General features: G+C 34.7%; 1 protein-coding gene across 1 annotated transcript in view; it reads right to left on the bottom strand.

Annotated features, from left to right (window-relative positions):
- The window catches only part of LOC123558226 (protein draper-like), a gene marked incomplete at its 3' end in the record, with an annotated part of 37,696 nt that extends 16,585 nt beyond the window's left edge, over positions 1-21,111 (bottom strand). Inside the window, exons 1-4 of the mRNA XM_053533742.1 lie at positions 21,063-21,111; positions 20,044-20,181; positions 4,822-4,959; positions 3,518-3,655 (exon numbers count right to left, since the gene is read on the bottom strand). Of these exons, the coding sequence (XP_053389717.1) occupies positions 3,518-3,655; positions 4,822-4,959; positions 20,044-20,181; positions 21,063-21,111 (463 nt within the window). The remainder of the gene's footprint in view (positions 1-3,517; positions 3,656-4,821; positions 4,960-20,043; positions 20,182-21,062) is intronic.
- Between the last annotated feature and the right edge of the window lie 289 nt (positions 21,112-21,400).

The following is a 21,400-nucleotide window of genomic DNA, read 5'->3' on the forward strand; positions in this document are numbered from 1 at the left end:
TTAGATAAGCAGAATCAGATTTTAGTATCTGCAAAGAAGAAACTGTATTATGTAAAACTAGAGTTGTCACAGGAGTGACGAATTATACCCTCACAATATGGCCTTGTCACAGAACTAAGCCAATGCCAAAGCATAACTTACTTGACCTTTGACCTACTAACCTCAAAATCACTAAAGGTCATCTTCTGGTCGAGATCAACCTCCTTATAAAGTTTCATGATACTCGGCCCAAGCGTTCTCAAGTTATTGTACGGAAAAGATTTAAATGTTCCGGGTCATCCTTATCAGAATAATTTGTATGTTTGATACATTGATAACGTAACACATTAAGCACAGATAGTGCTTGACTCCCTTTCTATGCTATCATTGCTATATTTATTGCTGAATTGCTGTTAATAATAGAATTTGGGTCATTTGTGGCTGATTTGGGTTCATTATGTGGATGACTGGGTCCCAGTTTCGCACATTATGTCATATACAAAAGTTAAAGGGAACCAGATATTTGATAGAGCAAGTACTCGTTGTAAAACGCTATGTTTAAAGTTGGACCAATCAGAAACAAGTTCTAAAAATAGCACGTCTGCGGATGTATAAATAGATAGATGGATGACAGAGAGCTCATTCGGTATCCAGCGGTAGAAGAAGACACATCGAAGATTCAACTAATAATTTGTCCCAGTACCTGATCCCTGAAATTGTCTAGCTCATAATAGAAATCATTTACGAATCACTGGTACACGAATCAATCAGGCAAGGTAGCCAGAGGAAAAGTCTATATACGAGATATTTGGTCTCACCAGCTCTACGTTTTAACAAAGGACATTCTACATCGTTTGTCAGCTAGTCTAAGACATAGTCACCTTAGCAATTGGATCCAAACCATTGTTCATGATACTGAAGACGTAGGCACTTCCCTGGGTCATATAAATCGTATCCTGACAATCCTGACCTTTGACCTTTGGAACTCGAAATCAATACGGGTCATCTGCTGGTCAACACCAACCTTCGTATTAAGTTTTTGATCTTAGTCTCACGCATTCTGAAGTTATTGTCCGAAAAACGTTTAAATTTTCCGGGTTACTGAGTCCTTGACCTGTGATCTACATACCTCAAAATCATTATGTTCATCTGCTGATCATAACCAACATTCCTATCAATTTTCATGATCCTAGGCGTAAGCGTTCTCAAGTTATCATCCCGAAACCGTTTAACTGTTTTGTGTTATTGTGACCTTGGCCTTTAACCTACTAACCTCAAAGTCGAACTTGACCTGTACTAAATGATTTTACACCAGTGTACCAAAATTTATCAACCTAGGCCCAAACGTTCTCAAAAAATCATCCGGAAACCTCTTAATTGTTCAGGGTCACTGTGACCTTGACCTTTGACCTACTGACCTTATGATCGAACCTGACCTGTAAATTATCATGTTACACCTGTATACAAAAATTATGATCCTACACCCAAGCGTTCTTAAGTTATCATCCGGAAACCGTTTCAGTGCTCCGATTCACAGCGACCTTGACCTTTGACCTACAGACCTCAAAGACAAACCTGACCTGTATTTTATGATGTTACACCTGTGTATCAAAATTTATCATCTAAGGCCCAAGCGTTCTCAAGTTATCATCCGGAAATCGTTTAACTGTTCAGGGTCACTGTGACCTACTGACCCAAAAGTCGAACTTAACCTGTATTATGATGTTACACCTGTGTACCAAAAATTATTTAAATAGGTCAAGCCTTTCATGAGTTATCATCCGGAAACCATGAAAACCAACGGACCGACAGACTGACCGACCGACCGGCCGACCAAGCTCACTCCTATATACCCCCGCCCAATTCGTTGTGGGGTTATACACAAAGATTCAACATTGACATTGGCACATATCCTTACCCTAACTGCGATTACAGCAAACATGATAGACCAGAAAACTATCTTAAATGTACAACCTCCGAACGCTTTTGAATCTTTTTCAAAGACTAGTTTGATGAAGATTTAAACTGACCAAATCCTCTCTAAGTGCAATGATGACCACTGATAGATACCATGCTAATTGTAATAGAAGAACCTGGCCTATTTCTTAAAGAAGACACAATTGTTATCAAAATAAATCAAATAGGTGTGCAGAGTTACTACGTCACACTCCCAGAGGTAATAAGACATTTGTATGACCATGAAAATATTTGACAGATGCGTTGAAAACTGCGACCAGAAAAAAAGTTGTTTTTAACATTAACAGCATTTTTTAATGTTCACCTTGTTTATATCATTTTAGACAAGCAAAAATTTATAACATAGTTTTCTTGCATAAAACTACATTTTTCACTTGATCCGCTTATGTATTAACGGGAGAAAATCGTGAACAAACACGGCAATTCAAGTGCTGTTAATACATGGTTTTTACTTTTGAAATGCTTTGCTAGAGACGTATATTTATAAAGGCGAAACTCTTGTTTCTTCCATTATAACATCTCTTTGTAGTAAAAAAGATGCAATATATTCCATGGTATGTTTTGCTGTAGCAGCTACCAACAACGAACGCACTGCCCTGTCCACTACAGAGTTAACAATGTGCTTACTGGTTTTACCCTATGTTTACTCTCTTTTGAACTCGTCGTTTCGGTTTTGTCGATAACCGTGAATAAATTGAAATGCGTGTTACTTGGGTCATTGTTCTTTTTTAGGAATTGGAAAGACTCACATAATTCATATAAACCTTGAAAGCTTGTCGTACTCATCCGTACACTAAATAAATGTTCGTACTCAAAACAACTCGAATGTTAAATTATTATTCTTGAATTGTGTTCCTATCAACTGAATGTTTAAATGATATGCAAAATAATGGATAATGCCATGTTTGTAATAACGAGAAATGAGCAAGATTCGTTAAAAAGGGGGAATATAAATGCTTTTTGTAGTGTTTTTAATTGTGGGCCCCGCTTATAAATATCTAAAACATGTTTACCATTTCAAAGTAAAACTGAATGAGAATTAAAAATTGTACACCACATATGAAAACAATACATGTGGTCTTTGTGATACATTGTTTTATGCAAGAATAGCGACACGTTTGTTTTATGAAGTCCCTATTATACGCAATATACCAATTCATAATAACGACATAAATGGCAATGGCAACACACTACACAGATATAACATTAGTAGACCCGGTAAACATTTAGATGTATGAAATTTGTTACCGGCAGACATAGACCAGTCACATTGTACTTATGTAAATGCTTGTAATCTGCGCTGATTTGCAGCACTATATTATAGTGTATTTCAACGTACCATTCGTGTTTATTTTTACATTTTCTCCTTCTATCAGCAAGATTAATGTAAATGCATCAGTTATTTTGAAGCTAATTATTAATATTTGTGTAATGTCATTTTTAAGTCCGGTATTTATAAAGCACTTCAAACACATGCTTTATAAGACGTTAATGACGATATGGAAACACACGACTTTTGATCATAGTTTGACAAAGGCTGGTAAACTTCTTATCTTGTTACCTTTATTACAAGCAGGACCTTGCCAGCCGGCTTCACAATATCCAATATGACAGGCTCCACTTACAGGATGACATGTCGAATTGTCGAAACAATGACATTCTTCAGAACAATTTGGACCAAATGTTCTATACTCGCACTCTAAAAAACAATTATTATATACTTTGCGCATCTCATAATAAGATAACATATCTTTAGATTTTAACATGAAATGTAGAAAATCCTAATTAAATGTTTAACCTTGCTCTATGTAATACTGATCAATATATGTAGATTAGAATGCATCCTATTAAACGTAAAACTGACCCATGTATGTAGATCTGCATCCACAATTAAGCTATGTAGTAAAAGTGATTATTAAAAACTCATTAAGCCTCCGTGGCCGAGAGGTTAAGACTTCAAATGATTTGCCCCTCACCGCTTTGAGATCAAACCTTACTCAGGGCATTGAATTCTTCATGTGAGGAAGCCATCCAGCTTGTAGTTCTACCCAAATGCCAACCAGTGATGAAATAATGTACGAAAGGACACGCACCAGGTGTCTTGCTCTACCATCAAAGCTGAAAGTCACTATATGATTTAAAAATGCGCTAACTCTAGTCTGTCAAGAAACGCGTAAAAACCAATGAACTAAATATATTGTCCCTAAACGTCATTAAAGTTTCATGAAATGCGCGGGAATGTCTACGTTGATTTTCACGTTGATGTCATTTCTTTCTAAATTATCCATTTTAGGGCCGTGATACGTTTACGCCTTGCCACGGAACGCGAATATTTTACAAGGTGTTTGAACAAAACGTGAGCGCGAGAATCTCAAGCTGTTAACACACGTTTTCTCTTATGTTAAAATAACCCTAAAGTGACAAGAACATCGGTTTTATGCTAGACTGTCAGAGAACAAATACGTTGAACATGTTTTACCGATTCTATGAATCTGAGTATACCGATTTATATAACGACTTACTAAGCTACAGAAAATGCATTTAATGATAAATGCATGTGCAAATCAGCGAATCGGCATAAGTACAGGAAAAATATAAGTGCAGGTATGATATATTGTAAACGCTTACACAAATATTCTATTGATACATTTCAGTTTTGCAAAATTTAAACTGAACCATTTGGTCAATTGCTACACAAAAAGTGAATGACAGGATACATTGCAAATGTATTATGTAAATGAACACTGTGTGATTGTATTAGTGTTCCAATATTTGCACATTTTGCATAATTAAAAAATAGTGTCACCAGTATTTGTAAAATGAAATAAGTTTGACATATGTACTCTCAACAACAATCAATCTTACCTTCACTACATGAAGAACCTTGCCAGCCGGCTTCACAATACCCATTATTACAGGTTCCATTTATAGGTTTACATGTCGAATTATCAGAACAATGACATTCACTGGAACAATTTTGTCCAAATGTTCTATACGTGCATTCTGAAAAAATACAATTACTTTATTTCTACACTTCAGAAAATGACAGTATTACGTTAATAGTTTGGATGCCATCAATAACATTAAAGGCAATTATTTCCGTAATAGACAGACATTTTCATTTTTTGCTATGGCTAAATACCAATAACTAGAAGTTCAATCTTTTCCAAACGTAAAATGGATGAAACATCACAGGTATTTAGGTTAAGACGGACATGTTATATAAACGTAACTATTTATATAACTGTGGTTAGACCGACTTATAAGTGTGCCTAATAGAATACAAAAAAAAAAGATATTGCATAATAGATGATGACTAGAGGCGTAAAAAAGTACCCGTGAACGTCCTCCTTTTTTATTTTTTATCCAAGGTAGCTGAAATTTGAACTTATGATAGATAAGAACCTATTGACTTCAAAATGGTACACTTACTCACTGTTTCAAAGGCACGGCCAAAACTCATAATGACGCAGTCATATTAAATAATATTATACAAAACAACTCGTGATTACCAAAGTTTCCTGTCTTACAGTGCATTTTCTACACTTGTCTAGAACAAATAAAAACGTTCAATATGTTAATATCAATTAACATTGCCATTCGAAATATAGATGTTTGCGTGCACAAGAAAAATGCAACAAGATATAATCTAGAACACGTTTGCTTGTAGCCACCTAACTATATTCAAAGTTAAAAAACAACCTTTTTTTTTCAGATTCTCTCAAGACAAGCAAACACCTATTTAATATTGGGTGTTTTGCAATGTACTTCCTGGAATAGGCCTGTACCCTTAAGGTAAACTGATTAGATTGACCCTTCGTCTCTGCACTCTACCTATCCAAGTTTGAAGTGAATCCATGACTATGCTTTTGCAAGCAAAATAGAGATGAATGGACAGAACGACGCCGCTGTGTACCTTGATTCAAATGGACTGGAAATGTGAAATATATGGTGGCATATTTCAGGCACGAGACAGCTAGGTAGCTATCACGATAACTCGTAAACTTTCCAGGAAATGTGTGCATTTTTTTTCTGAAAATATTGCAGCGATAAATATTTGTTTCTACATATTCTTATTAATTTCCTGAAAATGTTTTGTCGCGCGAAATGTAGCCCCTATTGTAAACACAAGGTTTTTCTTTGATCTGACCTAGTGACCTAGTTTTTGACCATAGATGACCTACATTCGAATTTGACCTAGATTTCATCATGACAATCATTATGACTAAATTCTATGAATATCCAGTGTAAAAAGCAGCCCCTATTGCGTACACAGGGATTTTCTTTAATTTGACCGGATGACTTTTGATCCTAGATGACCCATATTCAAACTCGACCTAAATTTCATCCAGACAAACATTCCGATTAAATTTTATGAAAATCCGGTGTAAAATGCAGCCCTTATTGCATACACAAGGTTTTTCTTTGATCTGACCTAGTGACCTAGCGTTTAAACCCAGATAACCCATTTTCAAACTTGACCTTGATGTCATCTAGGCAATCATTCTGACCAAACTTCATGAAGATCAATTGAAAAATACAGCCTCTATCGCATATACAATGTTGTTTTTTTTATTGATTTTGACTTTTATAAAGATTAAAGATTCTTTATACAGCTTTGTAACAATCACATTCAATGCACACATTTTAGAAAATTTGAATAGAAACATGTAATGGATTATATCTGTTCAAATTATTTTCACGAACGCGACTTTTCAATTTCACAATCTAATGTGGTTCCAGAAGGTAATCTTGTGGTTTTTCTGTAAGCAATACGAGTAATGAATAGAACAAACTGTGTTAGTATGTAGGACCTTGCCTACTTTTTTCACAATATCAATGTCACAGATTCCATCAGTATTTCTGCATGTTATATCGTGAAAGCAAAGACAATTGCCGGTACAATTTTGACCATACTTCATAAAACAATACCCTGGAAAAGCACACGACCTTTTTGTTATTATACTTGGACACATTGCACTGGCTTCGTTTACGAAATTACCATGATGTGCATCAGATCAATACTAGATATTGAAACCTACCAATGCTAATGCAGATTAAATTGAGTGAAAAAACTACAGCAAGATATTGTCATTTAAAACATTCAAGCAAAGCAATCACGGAAAAGTCATCAGATGCGTTTCAATCCAGTATTTTGTAGCAATATAATTAAGTCAAAGCCTAAAATCCAGCTCAAGTCTACTAAAATAAAAGCTATTATTCCACTTCGAATTTCGTAGTAAGGGAAACTGTTTACTACTATCGTAAGAAATCGAAACCATTCATTACATAACGCGTTTACTAAACTGATGTTCGAAATGATGCAATAAAACTGAAGAGTGAACTATTCACACGAAATCATTTACTTGTTGTGTTGGAAGTTATATACTCTCGATTCATTAACATTCTCTTGACGAGCGGACATTTAAAATTTTTCGAGCTCGCTGTTATATACTGGTACATATTTTGTACGAGCATATTAAATTTTGAAAAGGTTTCTAGATTAAAAAAGTTAATCATAATTGTAAGTGCCACAAAAGTTACCTTCACCAAGCAGTATTTGCGAATTTAAAGACAAGAGGGTCTTGATGACCCTATTGGCCCTATATCACTCACTTGAGTTTAGTTGCTTGCTTCAACAAATTTCTTTGCTAAAGCTTGAGAAACGAAAAAGACTTGGTGTGTAGGTCATGGTAAAAGATTTTCAAGATAACTGATAAAAAATTATACAAGTGATATAAATCTCTTTGCTGTAGCTTAAAAACAACAACAAGAAAGTAGGTCAGTACGTCACGAATAAGACTATTCAAGATGAGTATTGAAATCTAAATCAAATAGTGTACTTGTGGTCCAAGTCTCATTGCCATTGCTTCGAAACAAGTGTTTTTGTAAAACAAGGGACCACACGAGCGTGTACTATAATGACCCATGGGTCATGATTTGAACAAACTACTACGTATTTTCTCTATAAAAGTGTATATAAAAACGCAGCCTCCCCAAACACAAACCCAGCTAAAGGACGCACACACGATCAACACACACGCACACCACACCCACACATACAAAGCAAACACACAAGGACAAAACAATCAAATAAAGGAACACACTGGGGCACTGCCTTGGAACGGCCAGTGGTAATACCATCACTGTGGAGCTTAAACCAGTTTATGGTGCACTCTAAAGCATGTGACCGCCAGGGCGGAGCCATATTTAATCCTAGGGCGATAATTTGAACAATCATGGTAGAGAACAACACGATGATGCGACATACCAAATATCAAAGCCCTAGGTCCTGTGTTTTTGGTCGAAATGTCTATAGAAACAGTATGACCCCTATATCCACTAGACGATGCTTCATATCAATAAAAGTCCTATAACCTGTGGTTTCAAACAGGAAAATTTTTAATTAGTTTCCTCTCTATATGGAATTCAATTCTTTGAACATTTTTTAAAGAACACCATCCAAGAAACATCCCTGTGAAGTTTCATTAAAATTGACGTGGTGGTATAAGAGAAGATATTGTTTAAAGGATAGTATTGACAGACATCAGACGGATGCCGGGCGGTGAGCAATCACAAAAGTTTACCCAGAGCACTTTGTGCTCAGATGAACTAATAAAAACATGAGAAGAAACGTGCCAAAGCGCTTAATTTTTTCTTAAAATTAATAAAATCAAAATAACATTTATATGAAAGCAATCTGCTGAAACAGAACACCTTTAACAAAAAGATAACTGATATAAATCATTTAGCTATAAATATTTTACAAGAGTCAAATGCGTCACATATAGAGACTCTGTCATTGGTCTTCGGTGAAGATTGTGAAATCCCAACCCGCGGGCGCACCGCTCAAGTCTTAAACGAGACTGTGCCAAGTTTAAGACTTGAGCGGTGCGCCCGAGGGTTTGGATTTGCGATCTTCACCGAACACCAAAGATGGATTCTATTTCTCACTTACCACAACAGAAACAATAAAAACAAGCATGAAAATATGGAATTATTTTACGTCGCGCATTAAATCACAACGTAATGAAGCCTAATCACACACCACTGATTCGAGTGTACAGCAAGATCAACAGTAATACAACAATTTCAAGAAAATAATGGATGATTAAACAGTGTTCAACGTTTAATATATATAACAATAGAGGAAACATTTTACGGTCGCCAACCGGCAGAAAAAGCATACTAATAACATACTTTTGTAGAAAGTCTTGATAAATTTCCAAGATCCCGTAATCAACAAAATGCTAAATCTAATATATCAAATCTTGAGAAAAATGCTCTTAAGAATCTAATAAATGATGATACCATTATAATAAAGGAGGCTGACAAAGAAGGTGCTTCTGTAATAATGGACAAAGAACATTATAACCAAATACTAGATGACCCTGCATTTTATGAGAAACTTAAATGTGACCCTTCAAAATCTGACAGAAAGAAATACAACAAACTGATCGTTGAGTTTCAATACTGCCTTACAGATAAGGAAATAGATTATCTCCAAACCTTTGAAGTAAACACAAGTAATCTTTATCATCTACCAAAGGTCCATAAAAGCAAACAAATAAGTGAGTTATGTAAAAAAAAACCGCAACAGAACATGCTGAAGTCACAAATTTTACAGACTTGAAATTAAAACCAATTGTTGCTGGTCCAGCGTGCCAAACACACAGACTCGGTAATGTTTTAGATATTTTACTAAGGCCACTTACAAAATCATGATGTTCCTAGCTAATTACGCGATAGTACAAATTTTCTTCCAGAAAGGATTACAGCAAGAACAATTCTAGTGTCTTTTAATGTTGAACCTCTGTATTCTAATATACCGCATGTGTTGGGACTTGAGGCATTACAATACTGGTTAAATCTATATCCAGAAGAAATACCTAAACGATTTGATAAGGAATTAATCACGGAAGCAGCAAAATTAATACTTATGAATAATTCATTCTACTTTAACGGAAAATACTATAGGCAAATAAAAGGTACGACCATGGGGACAAAATTTGCAGCAGTCTATGCTACACTAGTTATTGGCTATCTTGAAAACAAATTATATAATGACATTTTTTCTGAATTTGGTGAGGAATTCAAAGACTATATCAAAAATCACTGGAAACAATTTTTGGATGACATTTTCATTTTATGGACACGTTCTACTAAAGACCTAGAAATTCTAGAAAGAGTGTTGAACAGTCACAATGAAAATCTGAAATTTACGATGGAGAAAAGCAGCACTGAATTACCCTTCTTGGATGTTCTTGTAATAAAATCAGGCACTTACTTAGAAACAGATGTTTACTATAAACCAAAAGACAGCAAACAATACCTCTTATTTAATTCTTGTCATCCGAAACACACAAAAGAAAATATTCCGTTTTGTCTTGCAAGGATATGTACTATAGTTTCAAATACATACCAACGTGATTATCGACTTTCAGAACTAAGAAGATATCTTTTAGCTCGCAGATACCCTTTGCCACTTGTTGAAAATGGCATTAGAATGGCGCTAAGAATCTGGAAAAATGAATTAAGACAATTAAAAAAAAAAGATAATTCTCCAACAATTCCATTCGTATCGACACACAATCCGAAAAAATGCAGAGTTTTTGTAGCATCATCAAAAATAATATACCGATATTAAAAGCGGATGAGAAAATTAGAGAAATTATAGACAAACACAATTTGATAAAGAGTAAAAGACAACCAGCTAATCTTAAGAAATTATTAACACGCGCTAAATTTGATGACGAAAAACAAGAATACAGAATTACGAAATGTGGCAGAGGAAACTGTGGATTATGTCCTCATCTTCTAGAAGGAAACACATAATATACATTGAGAAACGGTAAATATTTCAAAATAAATTTTCAGCAACCAGCGAAATTAAAAATGTGATACATGTTTTATGCTGCTCTGGTTGTAAAGAAGATTATATAGGAGAAACCATCAATCTAAGAAACAAAGTAACATAATCAACATATAAGACAAGTAGACGCGGCAATACTTCCAGTAAGTAGACATATAGCAAACTATGCAAAAAAAAACTGTACACCGAATTTCAAAATATTCCCATTTTATAAGCCGAAAGAAAATAATAATGCCCTTCGGAAGATGAAAGAAACATATTTCATCAATCAATTTAAACCGTCTCTGAATGCGAAATAATAAATACTACTTAAATAAATATTTGCAGAATCTTTAAAATTACGGAAATTATGCATTATTTCATACTTAATATTTTTTGAATGATGCAAACGACAGTTTAACAATTTTTATCATTTACATAAGCGACGTCATTATTGATAACGTCGCTGCCTGACGACGACGTCATGAATATGCTCCTGAAAATCCTTTTTAATGGTGAAACCGGTTGTGATTTTTAACTTGTAATTTTACTGAATAAACTATGTAATATCAAAAAATGCAGTTCCTTCAATCTTTTTTCCCGCTATATATATATAGACCTGATGATTATGATATGAAACCGGTAGGTAGACAGAAATACAGATAAAGGAAACCCATTGGATGTTTTTCTTTTTTATTTATTATATACTTGTCCAGGAGTAACTTTTAATATTTTCTATTATATATATATATATATATATATATATATATATATATATATATATATATATATATATATATATATATATTAATTCTGCATCAGCATTTCAAACGGTAAACGATATTATAAGATATGTTTACAGTTTACAGTTTATTGAATAAGCTGGGCCTCATAGAGGCATCAGTCACATAAAACAATAATACAATGAACATTACTGACAAAAAACAAAATAAAATGATACAAATGTTATACAGAAAGCATAGTCAAGAATGTAATAAGACTACATACCATACGTGTTGAAATGCAAATTATTTGCTTGTTATTCCTACAGCATATTCACACTTTATCTGCCTCAACAAACCATATTTTATGCGTACAGTTATGTTATGTAATCAAAACAACGTACTTACACTTCGTGAATGCGTTTTCTTGATATAATCCACAAATGAGTGTCACATTTTTGTAATTTATTTTGTTATAAATAAATTATAGCTTGTTTGCAGCATTTCTTTACTACATTATAATCCCTATGTGTCAGTTAACGGTAATATTTCATGACTGCAGATGGCGTGTCTATGTGTTGTTTACAAACACAACGATTTATGCATTCAATAATTTTTACACGCTTTATCGCGCGTTGTTATAACTTGTAACATACATTCCAATGTAGTTGTCACACGATGTACGGACGACTTTATACATTCCAATGTAGTTGTCACACGATGTACGGACGACTTTATTCTTTAGATTAGCAAACTTGAGATAAAAAGGTAAAATGTGTACTACCTACTTTCACTTTCACCTATACCGGCCAATTTGTGGTACAGAATCCAGGAACACTGGTTAGGTTAACTGCTCGCCGTTACATGACTGAAATACTGTTGGAAAACGGCGTTAAACCCAAAACAAACAAACAAACTTATCTTTTGCTCTCGCTTAAAATTTCAACGTACCCAAACACGTTCGCACTCTGTTTGATTGGGACAGTAAGTTACCAGAAAATCTTTGCGCAGTTCAGGAAACGGAAACGATTAACTGAATAATAATATTAACTTAAAATAAAAAGGTAGGCCGGTAGTCTAGTGGTAACACGCTTGACTGTCAATCCAGAGGTCCGGGGTTCGAATCCCGGTCCAGGCATCCGCGCAGTCTGGTCAGAATCCAAGATGTTCACTTTTCAAAGCTATTGAAACTAGAGAAATCATTAGTGAACAGCATGGATACTGACCAGACTGCGCGGATGTGCAGGCTGGTCTAGATCTATGTTGGTCGCAAAGCCACTATGTTGGTTTTCTCATGGCACGGCTCATATAATAATTAAAATGAAAATCCCTATTTGTATTTATTTTCTCAGTTGAACTGATAGGTTTACATTAGTTTCTTCATGCTTCTAGCATTTTATTACGTAGTGTATGCCAGAACGATTGACAAAAGTCATAGTTGTCATAAAAATGTTCTTTTATAAGCACTAATCATTCCCAGGAATGGGAAAATCTTATGTCAGAAATACTAGGTCTGGGACTGCGTTTTCGGTCATATAGCATAAAGAGAAAAGACTTCCGTAGGAAATCCCACAAGCGATATCCACGAAACAACAAATCCAGACCAATGACGTTTCTTCGAATGATGAAAAATTAGCTGATTACACATCACATCAACAGCATTAACACTACATGACTTTAGCGACTATGGTGGAATGGTCATGAATACTAAAACTAATCTGAACCAAAAAGTAGAGTAAATGAATCAGATAATTGACCAAGTTTTGAAAATATACCGATATACACATTATATATATACATAATACAAGTACTACGAAAGAATTCCTAACAGTAATTAGAGAACAGGAGAATTACAAGGCTAACTCCATTTTCATTCAACGTTTCGACTATTTTAATAAGTCTTCATCAGGAAGTAAACAAATATGATATGAAATAAACAACGTCATGTAATTAGAAAATAGACTTATACCACACATACCTGTCAAGACACACGCATTGTGTCACACACATTTCGGCCCTAGATCACGCTCACACGCCTACTATTCAAGGTCACACGCATTTTAAAGAAATAAAGCAATCAATTAATTTTCGTAGAAAATTATTGAATCAACCATGCGAGGCGACGTTGACACGGTGTTTTCATACTGTATAATACAGCTTTTACATTCACCGGTGCAACGTGTTATTTCTACCGCATGAATTAACGTCACAAAAAGTATACATGAAGGGAGACTATTCAAAACCAGATCTATTTTGTGTTAAAAATCTAAATTTTCCATGTGTGGGCGTTTCCGGCTTTTAGGGATCATCGCCCTCCAGACCCCCACGAGGGACAACCTTCCCTTCGAACCCCGATCACACTCGTGGCCTTTGTGGAGCCTTGACAGCTATGACCACATTGTAGATTGAAGTGAGTTATCGTAATTTCCCATGTATCTCTTTCCAAACACGCGACTGGAAAAAGTTATGACGTCATAAATATGGCGGCTAAAGAGAAAATAAACTAAGGCTGCTGAATAATTACAGGTGACAACGTCTTTGAATACTATGTTATGATTGTAAAATTGATATATTTAGTGAAGATATTGTTCATTTCAGCAGATACAACACTTTTATGAAAAAAGATGGAATTCATTACGCGGAAAATGAATAAAAGTATTCATAAATATCAGAAAATTACTATATAACAATATTAAGTGAGCAAATTCCTGTTTAATGGCGCAGTATGTTCTATTAAAAATAGAAATAGTCTGATAACCTATCACTTCCATAGTCAAATAGCATAATTATATGTATTTATATACCCTTTTTATCTGTATGAGTGTGTCAGATCAGCTTAAAACTGCCCCGACACTGTGGGAAGAACTCAAAAGCAATAGAAAAAAATCTGTTACATGGTACTTTAAGAACGCTGTTTCTAATGCATTAACAGCTTAAGAACGTAAGCTATTTTTTTTTGCTAATTTTGAATTAAAATCGATAAATGCAATCAATTAATACATACTTCCCCGTAAACCTGAGTTAAAGACATCTACGAAAAGAATCATCAGAAGATTTTTCTATGAATGCTTTAGTCCAGTATACTAAGTGGTCTATGATGTCATCGTCGTTTAACGCCTACAGTATATTTACATTTACGTTTCACATAAGAAAATTTATAATACTTGAAATATTTCTACTTTAAAATTAATTTACACTTTCAAGTTTATTTACTCAAGTGTTTTTTTTTTCTATTTAGATGGGATATGGGGATATTTCCCATACATTCTTTAGTAATATATCAGCCCAGGTAAGTATCTGTTGCTAGATACGTGGTTTGTCACAATAGCTGTAGATCATGTTGTCTGTCGTTTATATGCGACGTTTAATAAATGTCCTTTCCTTTACCTTTATATAATCGTCATATATTTGCAAGAATGACCTTCAAGAATTCAATGAACGTTATCAATATGTCCTTTTGCAGGCATACTGCTATTATCAACTGCGAGAATAATCTACTAAATGTCACTTTCGTAATTCAGACTTGTGTATTCTAAGTTTAATGGCAATTTAAAAACACTGCTGTTACTAAGTTTTTTTTTCAAAACAGTAGTCATATATCAAATTCAATGGAAATTTTCCCAAATGTATTTGGTAAAATCATGAAATGTTTTATCATACGCGGTTCTGACCCTCTAATTTGGAGATACTGTGCATATTTTGTGTTCAGTCCTTTGTCAGCTGCATACTATACTTTCCTTCTTGATCATGTCTAACGAAAGAGGTGGGCGACGCCATTATTGGTGGTTCCTAAAGGCCACTGGTACTGAATTGATTTGATATTTTTCTACTTTCCTGATTCGTTGGATCCTTAATATTGTGTTGATGTTGTTCTACTTTCTGCAATAGCATGGGGAACATGTGCAAATGGTTTGTTAAAAGTTTTAGATTCCTTGAAAGTATAGAACTCAGGTAATCAAAATAATAGAAGACTTGGTTTGACTTAGTTTGTTCATGAGAGGTTTAGTTAGGTGAAAACCCCTCACACCCTTTCGCACCAGCTTAATCGGAATTCTATTATGATAACATTTAATGAATTCCATAATACTGAAGAACCAGAGGATTTTCTCATAGATATTTACCCGATCATTTTCGTGTTTCACGTACTGTGTAGCGGGTTATTTTCGCGGAGGTTTAATTTTAGTAATAGCGTGCTCTTAGTTTAGGTTGCGTGATTTTATTTTATTTATACTGTTTTTTAACATTGGAATATGGTGGGGATATAGAGTGTGAGCATTGTTGCCAGTTTCTGTCTATAGGCTTTACTTTGTTTATGTATTTATCATGTCCTAACCTATACATGCATTGCTGCAGTGTTTAAAGATGCGTTGCGTTAACATGAATCAGAGTATATCACAAATCGGATCTGTTGAGAAATATTTTCAGTTGTAGAGAAAGAATGATGAAAGATGATCATGCCCTTCCTGCAATTAGCTTACGGAAGGCCCATATTAAACTAAGAACGTTTTAAATGCAGGGGTAATAAATGACACTGTTTGTAGATACCTTTGTTATCGCGGGGCTGAAAACGAATTAAGTAAAACACTTTCAGTGTTGATGTCAAATTTGAATGAATATAATTAACCAGTAATTCTGAGTAATTAAGAAGACTATCATGAATTTAACACTTGCATTAATTAAAAAATATATCTGTCAAACTTCTACTTGCATAATCGTCTTGATCATGCTTAAATTTAATCAAAATGATATAGCAAAAAAAATACATGTAATAAATATGCACATAATCTTGTAAGAGCATATGTAACTACTTGTGCAGACATTGATTTGTACTGCATTTTTGTCAATTATTTTTCCGTCTAGGTACGTATTAAAAGCAGATATTGGTAACACATATTCTCTTATTGTATGTTATATTTCTCGTAACTTTTGGAAATAGTCTTATTTCAAATTCAACACCATAAGAATAGTCGAAAATAATTAATATCAAGGAGTAGAAGTGACGTGTAAAAATGAGTTTAAAATTAAGTGGGTGGGGTACAAATTAAACAGTTAAAATAAATGAAATACATTTTTTCCTAAGAAAGTGTAAATATAGATATTTTAAATGTCCCATTTGCTTGTTTAGTGACACGATATCCGATATTATAAGCAATTTTACTCATTGTTTAGACATTATTCAGCAGTATTATTTCCGTAATCGGTCTCCATATTGATGACGTCATTTCCGGATCCAGTTGCGGTCGCCAGAAGAGATACATACATATTGTTTTCGTCGTAGACCAAGAAATAATTTGGTATATGTGGCTATATTTCTCATCTACTTTCGAGCGGGATTACAAATGGCCGTGGACTAATACCTTTCTATTGATGTATCTTGCACATGGTTCCAATCAGTATAACAAAGTTATGCGGCTTGCATTACAAACATTCATACAACCTCTCGTACCTTGATCGTGCAAAGTTCCGATAACTTGTGGACGAACCGGTCAGAGAGGTAACCAATGTTATGGATTTGTGCTAGGGCAAAAGCTATTTAAGACCCGATCAAGAAAGTGCAACTTTTCTTGAAATCTGATCCTTGATTACGCCGATTTTCTATAGCCTATGAACGGAAAAGACATGTTAGGTAACTATATTCATAAACTTGGCCTAGGTAAGGGATAACATTTAGCCCGGTCAAGAAAGTGCAGCATTTTATGATGGTTTCGTACCTACCTAGCTTTGACAGTATGACCGTTTAATGCATTAACGCTATACATTTTAAGGTAAAAAGTAATTAAACTAAAGTATTGTTTCCAACCTTGTGGTCAAGACAAGGTACTCGGACATACAAAGACCGACGGACAGATGGTATAGGTTGGTCCTTACAACATAACGTGATATTCCTTACAACAGCAGATCTTAAGAACAATTAAAACCCAGTACATTAAAGTAAACGTTAAGATAGGGTGATTTAAAGGAAGCAAAATAAATAGCAATACCTGTATTTTAAATTTTAATATTTTTAACATTTTTTAGACTGAATATAATTATAAATTTACGGTAGTATGTTTTCGACATGCATTTATTTTTTAAAGATTACAATATCTCGTGTGCACTACTTCTTATCTATTACGCACGACATCTTTTCTTGACCGATCAACATCTTATCTCGTGCGCACGACATCTTATCTCAAGCGATCGACATCTTATCTCGAGCGATCAACATCTTATCTCGTGCGCACGAAATCTTATCCTGAGCGATCAACATCTTATCTCGTGCGCACGAAATCTTGAGCGATCAACATCTTAGCACTTGCGCACGACATCTTATCCCGAGCGATCAATATCTTATCTCGTGCGCACATCATCATATCCCGAGAGATCAACATCTTATCTCGAGCGATCAACATTTTATCGGGAGCTATCAACATCTTATCTCGTGCGCACGACCTCTTATCTCGAGCGATCAACATCTTATCTGGAGCTATCAACATTTTACCTCGTGCGCTCGGCATATTTCTCGGACGATCAACATCTATCTCGTGCGCACGACATCTTATCTTGAATGATCAACATCTTATCTCGTGCACACGACATCTTATCTTGAGCGATTAACATCTTATCTTGTGCGCACGACATCTTATCTCGAACGATCAACATCTTATCTCGTGCGGACGACATCTTGTCTCGAGCAATCAACATCTTATCTCGAGCGATTAACATCTTATCTTGTGCGCACAACATCTTATCTTGAGCGATCAGCATCTTATCTCGTGCGCACGACATCTCATCTTGAGTGATAAACATATTACCACATGCACACGACATCTTTTCTTGAGCGATCAACATCTTAGCTCGTGCACACGACATCTTATCTTGAGCGATCAACAATGTTATTAAAACGCATCGACTTCCTGATCAATAACCAAAGCTATGGAATAGAACTGAATAAGCCTTTTTTTAATTTTATTAAAGTAGGGAGAATATCATTATTTTGTATGCGTTTTACCAATATCTGAGACTTCATCATTTTGCAGTGTCATAACAAATAAAACAAGAGGGCCAAGAAGGCCCTGGGTCGCTCACCTGAGATAAACACCATAACAGTGTAAACATATTTGAACTAGTGATTTCATGGAAACAAATACTATGGCCAATTTTAATTAAGACTGGACCAAAAATGTGGTCTCTTGAGTTTGAACAAGTATTTACTTAGATATGCCCTAGTGGCCTATTTTTAACCCCAGATGACCCATATTCAAACTTGACCTAGATTTTATCAAGGCAATCATTCTGACCAAAATACAGCTTCTGTCGCATACACAAGGTTTTTATTCGATTTGACCTAGTGACCTAGTATTTTATCCCAGCTGGCCCATTTTCGAACTTGGCCTAGATTTTATCAAGGCAATTATTCCGACTAAATTTCATGAACATCAGTTGAAAGATATCGCATACACAATGTTTTACTTGATTTGACATAGTGGCCTACTTTTCGACCCCAGATAACCCATTTTCAAACTTAGCCTAGATTTCATCAAGGTTATCATCCTGACAAACTTTCATGAAGATCAGTTGAAAAATACAGCATCTATCGCATACACAAGGCTTGTCTTTGGTTTGATCTTGTGACCTAGTTTTTAAACCCAGATGACCCATTTTCAAACCTTGTAAAGATTTTATCAAGGCATTTATTCCAACCAATATTCATGAAAATCAATTGAAAAATTCAGCCTCTATCGCATACACAAGGTTTTTCTTTCATTTGACCTAGTTTTTGACCTCAAATAACTTATTTTCAAACTTGGCTAGATTTCATCAAGTTTATCATTCTGACAAAATTTCATGAAAATCAACTGAAAAAATACAGCATCTATCTCATACAAAAAGTTTTTCTTTGATTTGACATAGTGACCTAGTTTTTGACCCCAGATAATCCATTTTGAACTTGGCCTAGATTTTATTAAGGTTATCATTCTGACAAAATTTCATGAAGATCAGTTGAAAAAAACTGCGTCTATCGCATACACAATATATTTATTTGATTTGACCTAGTGACCTAGTTTTTCACCTCAGATGACTCATATTCAAACTTTACCTAGATTTTATCTAGCTAATTATTATTATTCTGACCAAAATTCATGAAGGTCAATTGAAAAATGCAGCCTCTATCACATACAGATTTTCTTTTCTTTGATTTGACCTAGTGACCTAGATTTTGAACTCAGATAACCCATTCTCAAAGGTTTACTAGATTTCATCAAGGTGATCATTCTGACAAACTTTCATGAAGATCAGTTGAAAAATAAAGCCTCTATCGCATACACAAGCTAAATGTTGACAAACAGACGACAGGCGACAGATACAGGACATCGAGCGATCATAAAAACTCACCTGAGCAATGTTCAGGTGAGCTAAAAATCCGTTTAGATCAATATCACGGGAAGAACCTAATCATTAAGACATAATGATGAGATTGCTATCATGGGATTATTTGTACCAAGAACTTGTACAATTCGTCTGAATCCCTACCTTGACTACAGCTAGAACCTTGCCAGCCAGAATCACAATATCCTATTGTACAAGTTCCATCAGTGTTGCTGCATGACGTGTTGTTAACACAATGGCATTTTGAGGCACAGTTTTGTCCAAAGAATCTGTATGGACATTCTTAAAATACAAAATAAAAATAAATTATAAGATCGTAATAATAACTAAACTGTAATAACTTATTTTTGTGAAACATTTATATAGCACAATTGTTTAATTGCATCACGTTCAAAAGATTCATGCATTAGATAACAACTGTTTGTCATGAAAGTGAAAAATATGGCGCAAGGGAATGAATGGATAATTTTCATTATATTGTGTTTTTGCTTGTTTGTTTTGGGTTTAACGCCGTTTTTCAACAGTATTTCAGTCATGTAATGGCGGGCAGTTAACCTAACCAGTGGTTCTGGATTCTGTACAAGTACAGACCTGTTCTCCGCAAGTAACTGCCAACTTCCCCACACGAATCAGAGGTGGAGGACTAATGATTTCAAACACAAAGTCGTTTATCAAATAGTCAAGGAGAACATACGCCCCGCCCGAGGATCGAACTCACGACCCGTAGACCAACGCTCTTACCTACTCAGCTAAGCGGGCGGGCTATTGTATTGCGATGATCGGAATTTGACAATTATATTGTGTAGTTGTCAAATTCCGATCATCGCCATTTGTAAGGAAGACATACAGCTATTTTACGGTGAGTAGTTATATATATGATGGTTTTAAGCCAATTTGACCTCAATTGACCCCACTTTGACCTTAACATTTGACCAATGCCAGCTAATTAAAAAAAAACACTTTTGGTTTTTTATTGAACGTAAGTGGACTAAAGCTTTTAGATAAAAATAAAGTAATGGAAAATATATATTTAACTTTAAAAATATATATTTAACTTTAAAAATATCTTAAAACCGATATTAACTTTACACACTAACATTAATTCTCTCTAGTGAGAAATCAATAACCGCCCGCGTCATTTTTGCCAGCGTGGCAATTCTCACCGGCGAGAATTATTCTCACTGGTGAGAAATCAATAACCGCCTGCGTCATTGTTGCCAACGTGGAATTTAACAGTCATTTTTGCCAACGTGGAACTTAACTGTCATTTTTACCAGCGTGGCAATTCTCACTGGCGAGAATTATTCTCACTGGTGAGAATTCATATTCCTGATTTTAGTTACTATATATGTTAAGCCATGTGGAGTTTTGTCCCTTTGATCAAATAAAAAAATAAAGTTTTAAATACATATGATATAGATGAGTTTACAGAATAAGATATATTGTTTGAAAGAAAGAAGATTTACTGATAATATAAATTCTCATTATGTAAAAGCAAAAT

The sequence above is a fragment of the Mercenaria mercenaria genome, unplaced genomic scaffold (genome assembly GCF_021730395.1).
Source record: "Mercenaria mercenaria strain notata unplaced genomic scaffold, MADL_Memer_1 contig_3044, whole genome shotgun sequence".
NCBI lineage: Eukaryota > Metazoa > Mollusca > Bivalvia > Venerida > Veneridae > Mercenaria > Mercenaria mercenaria.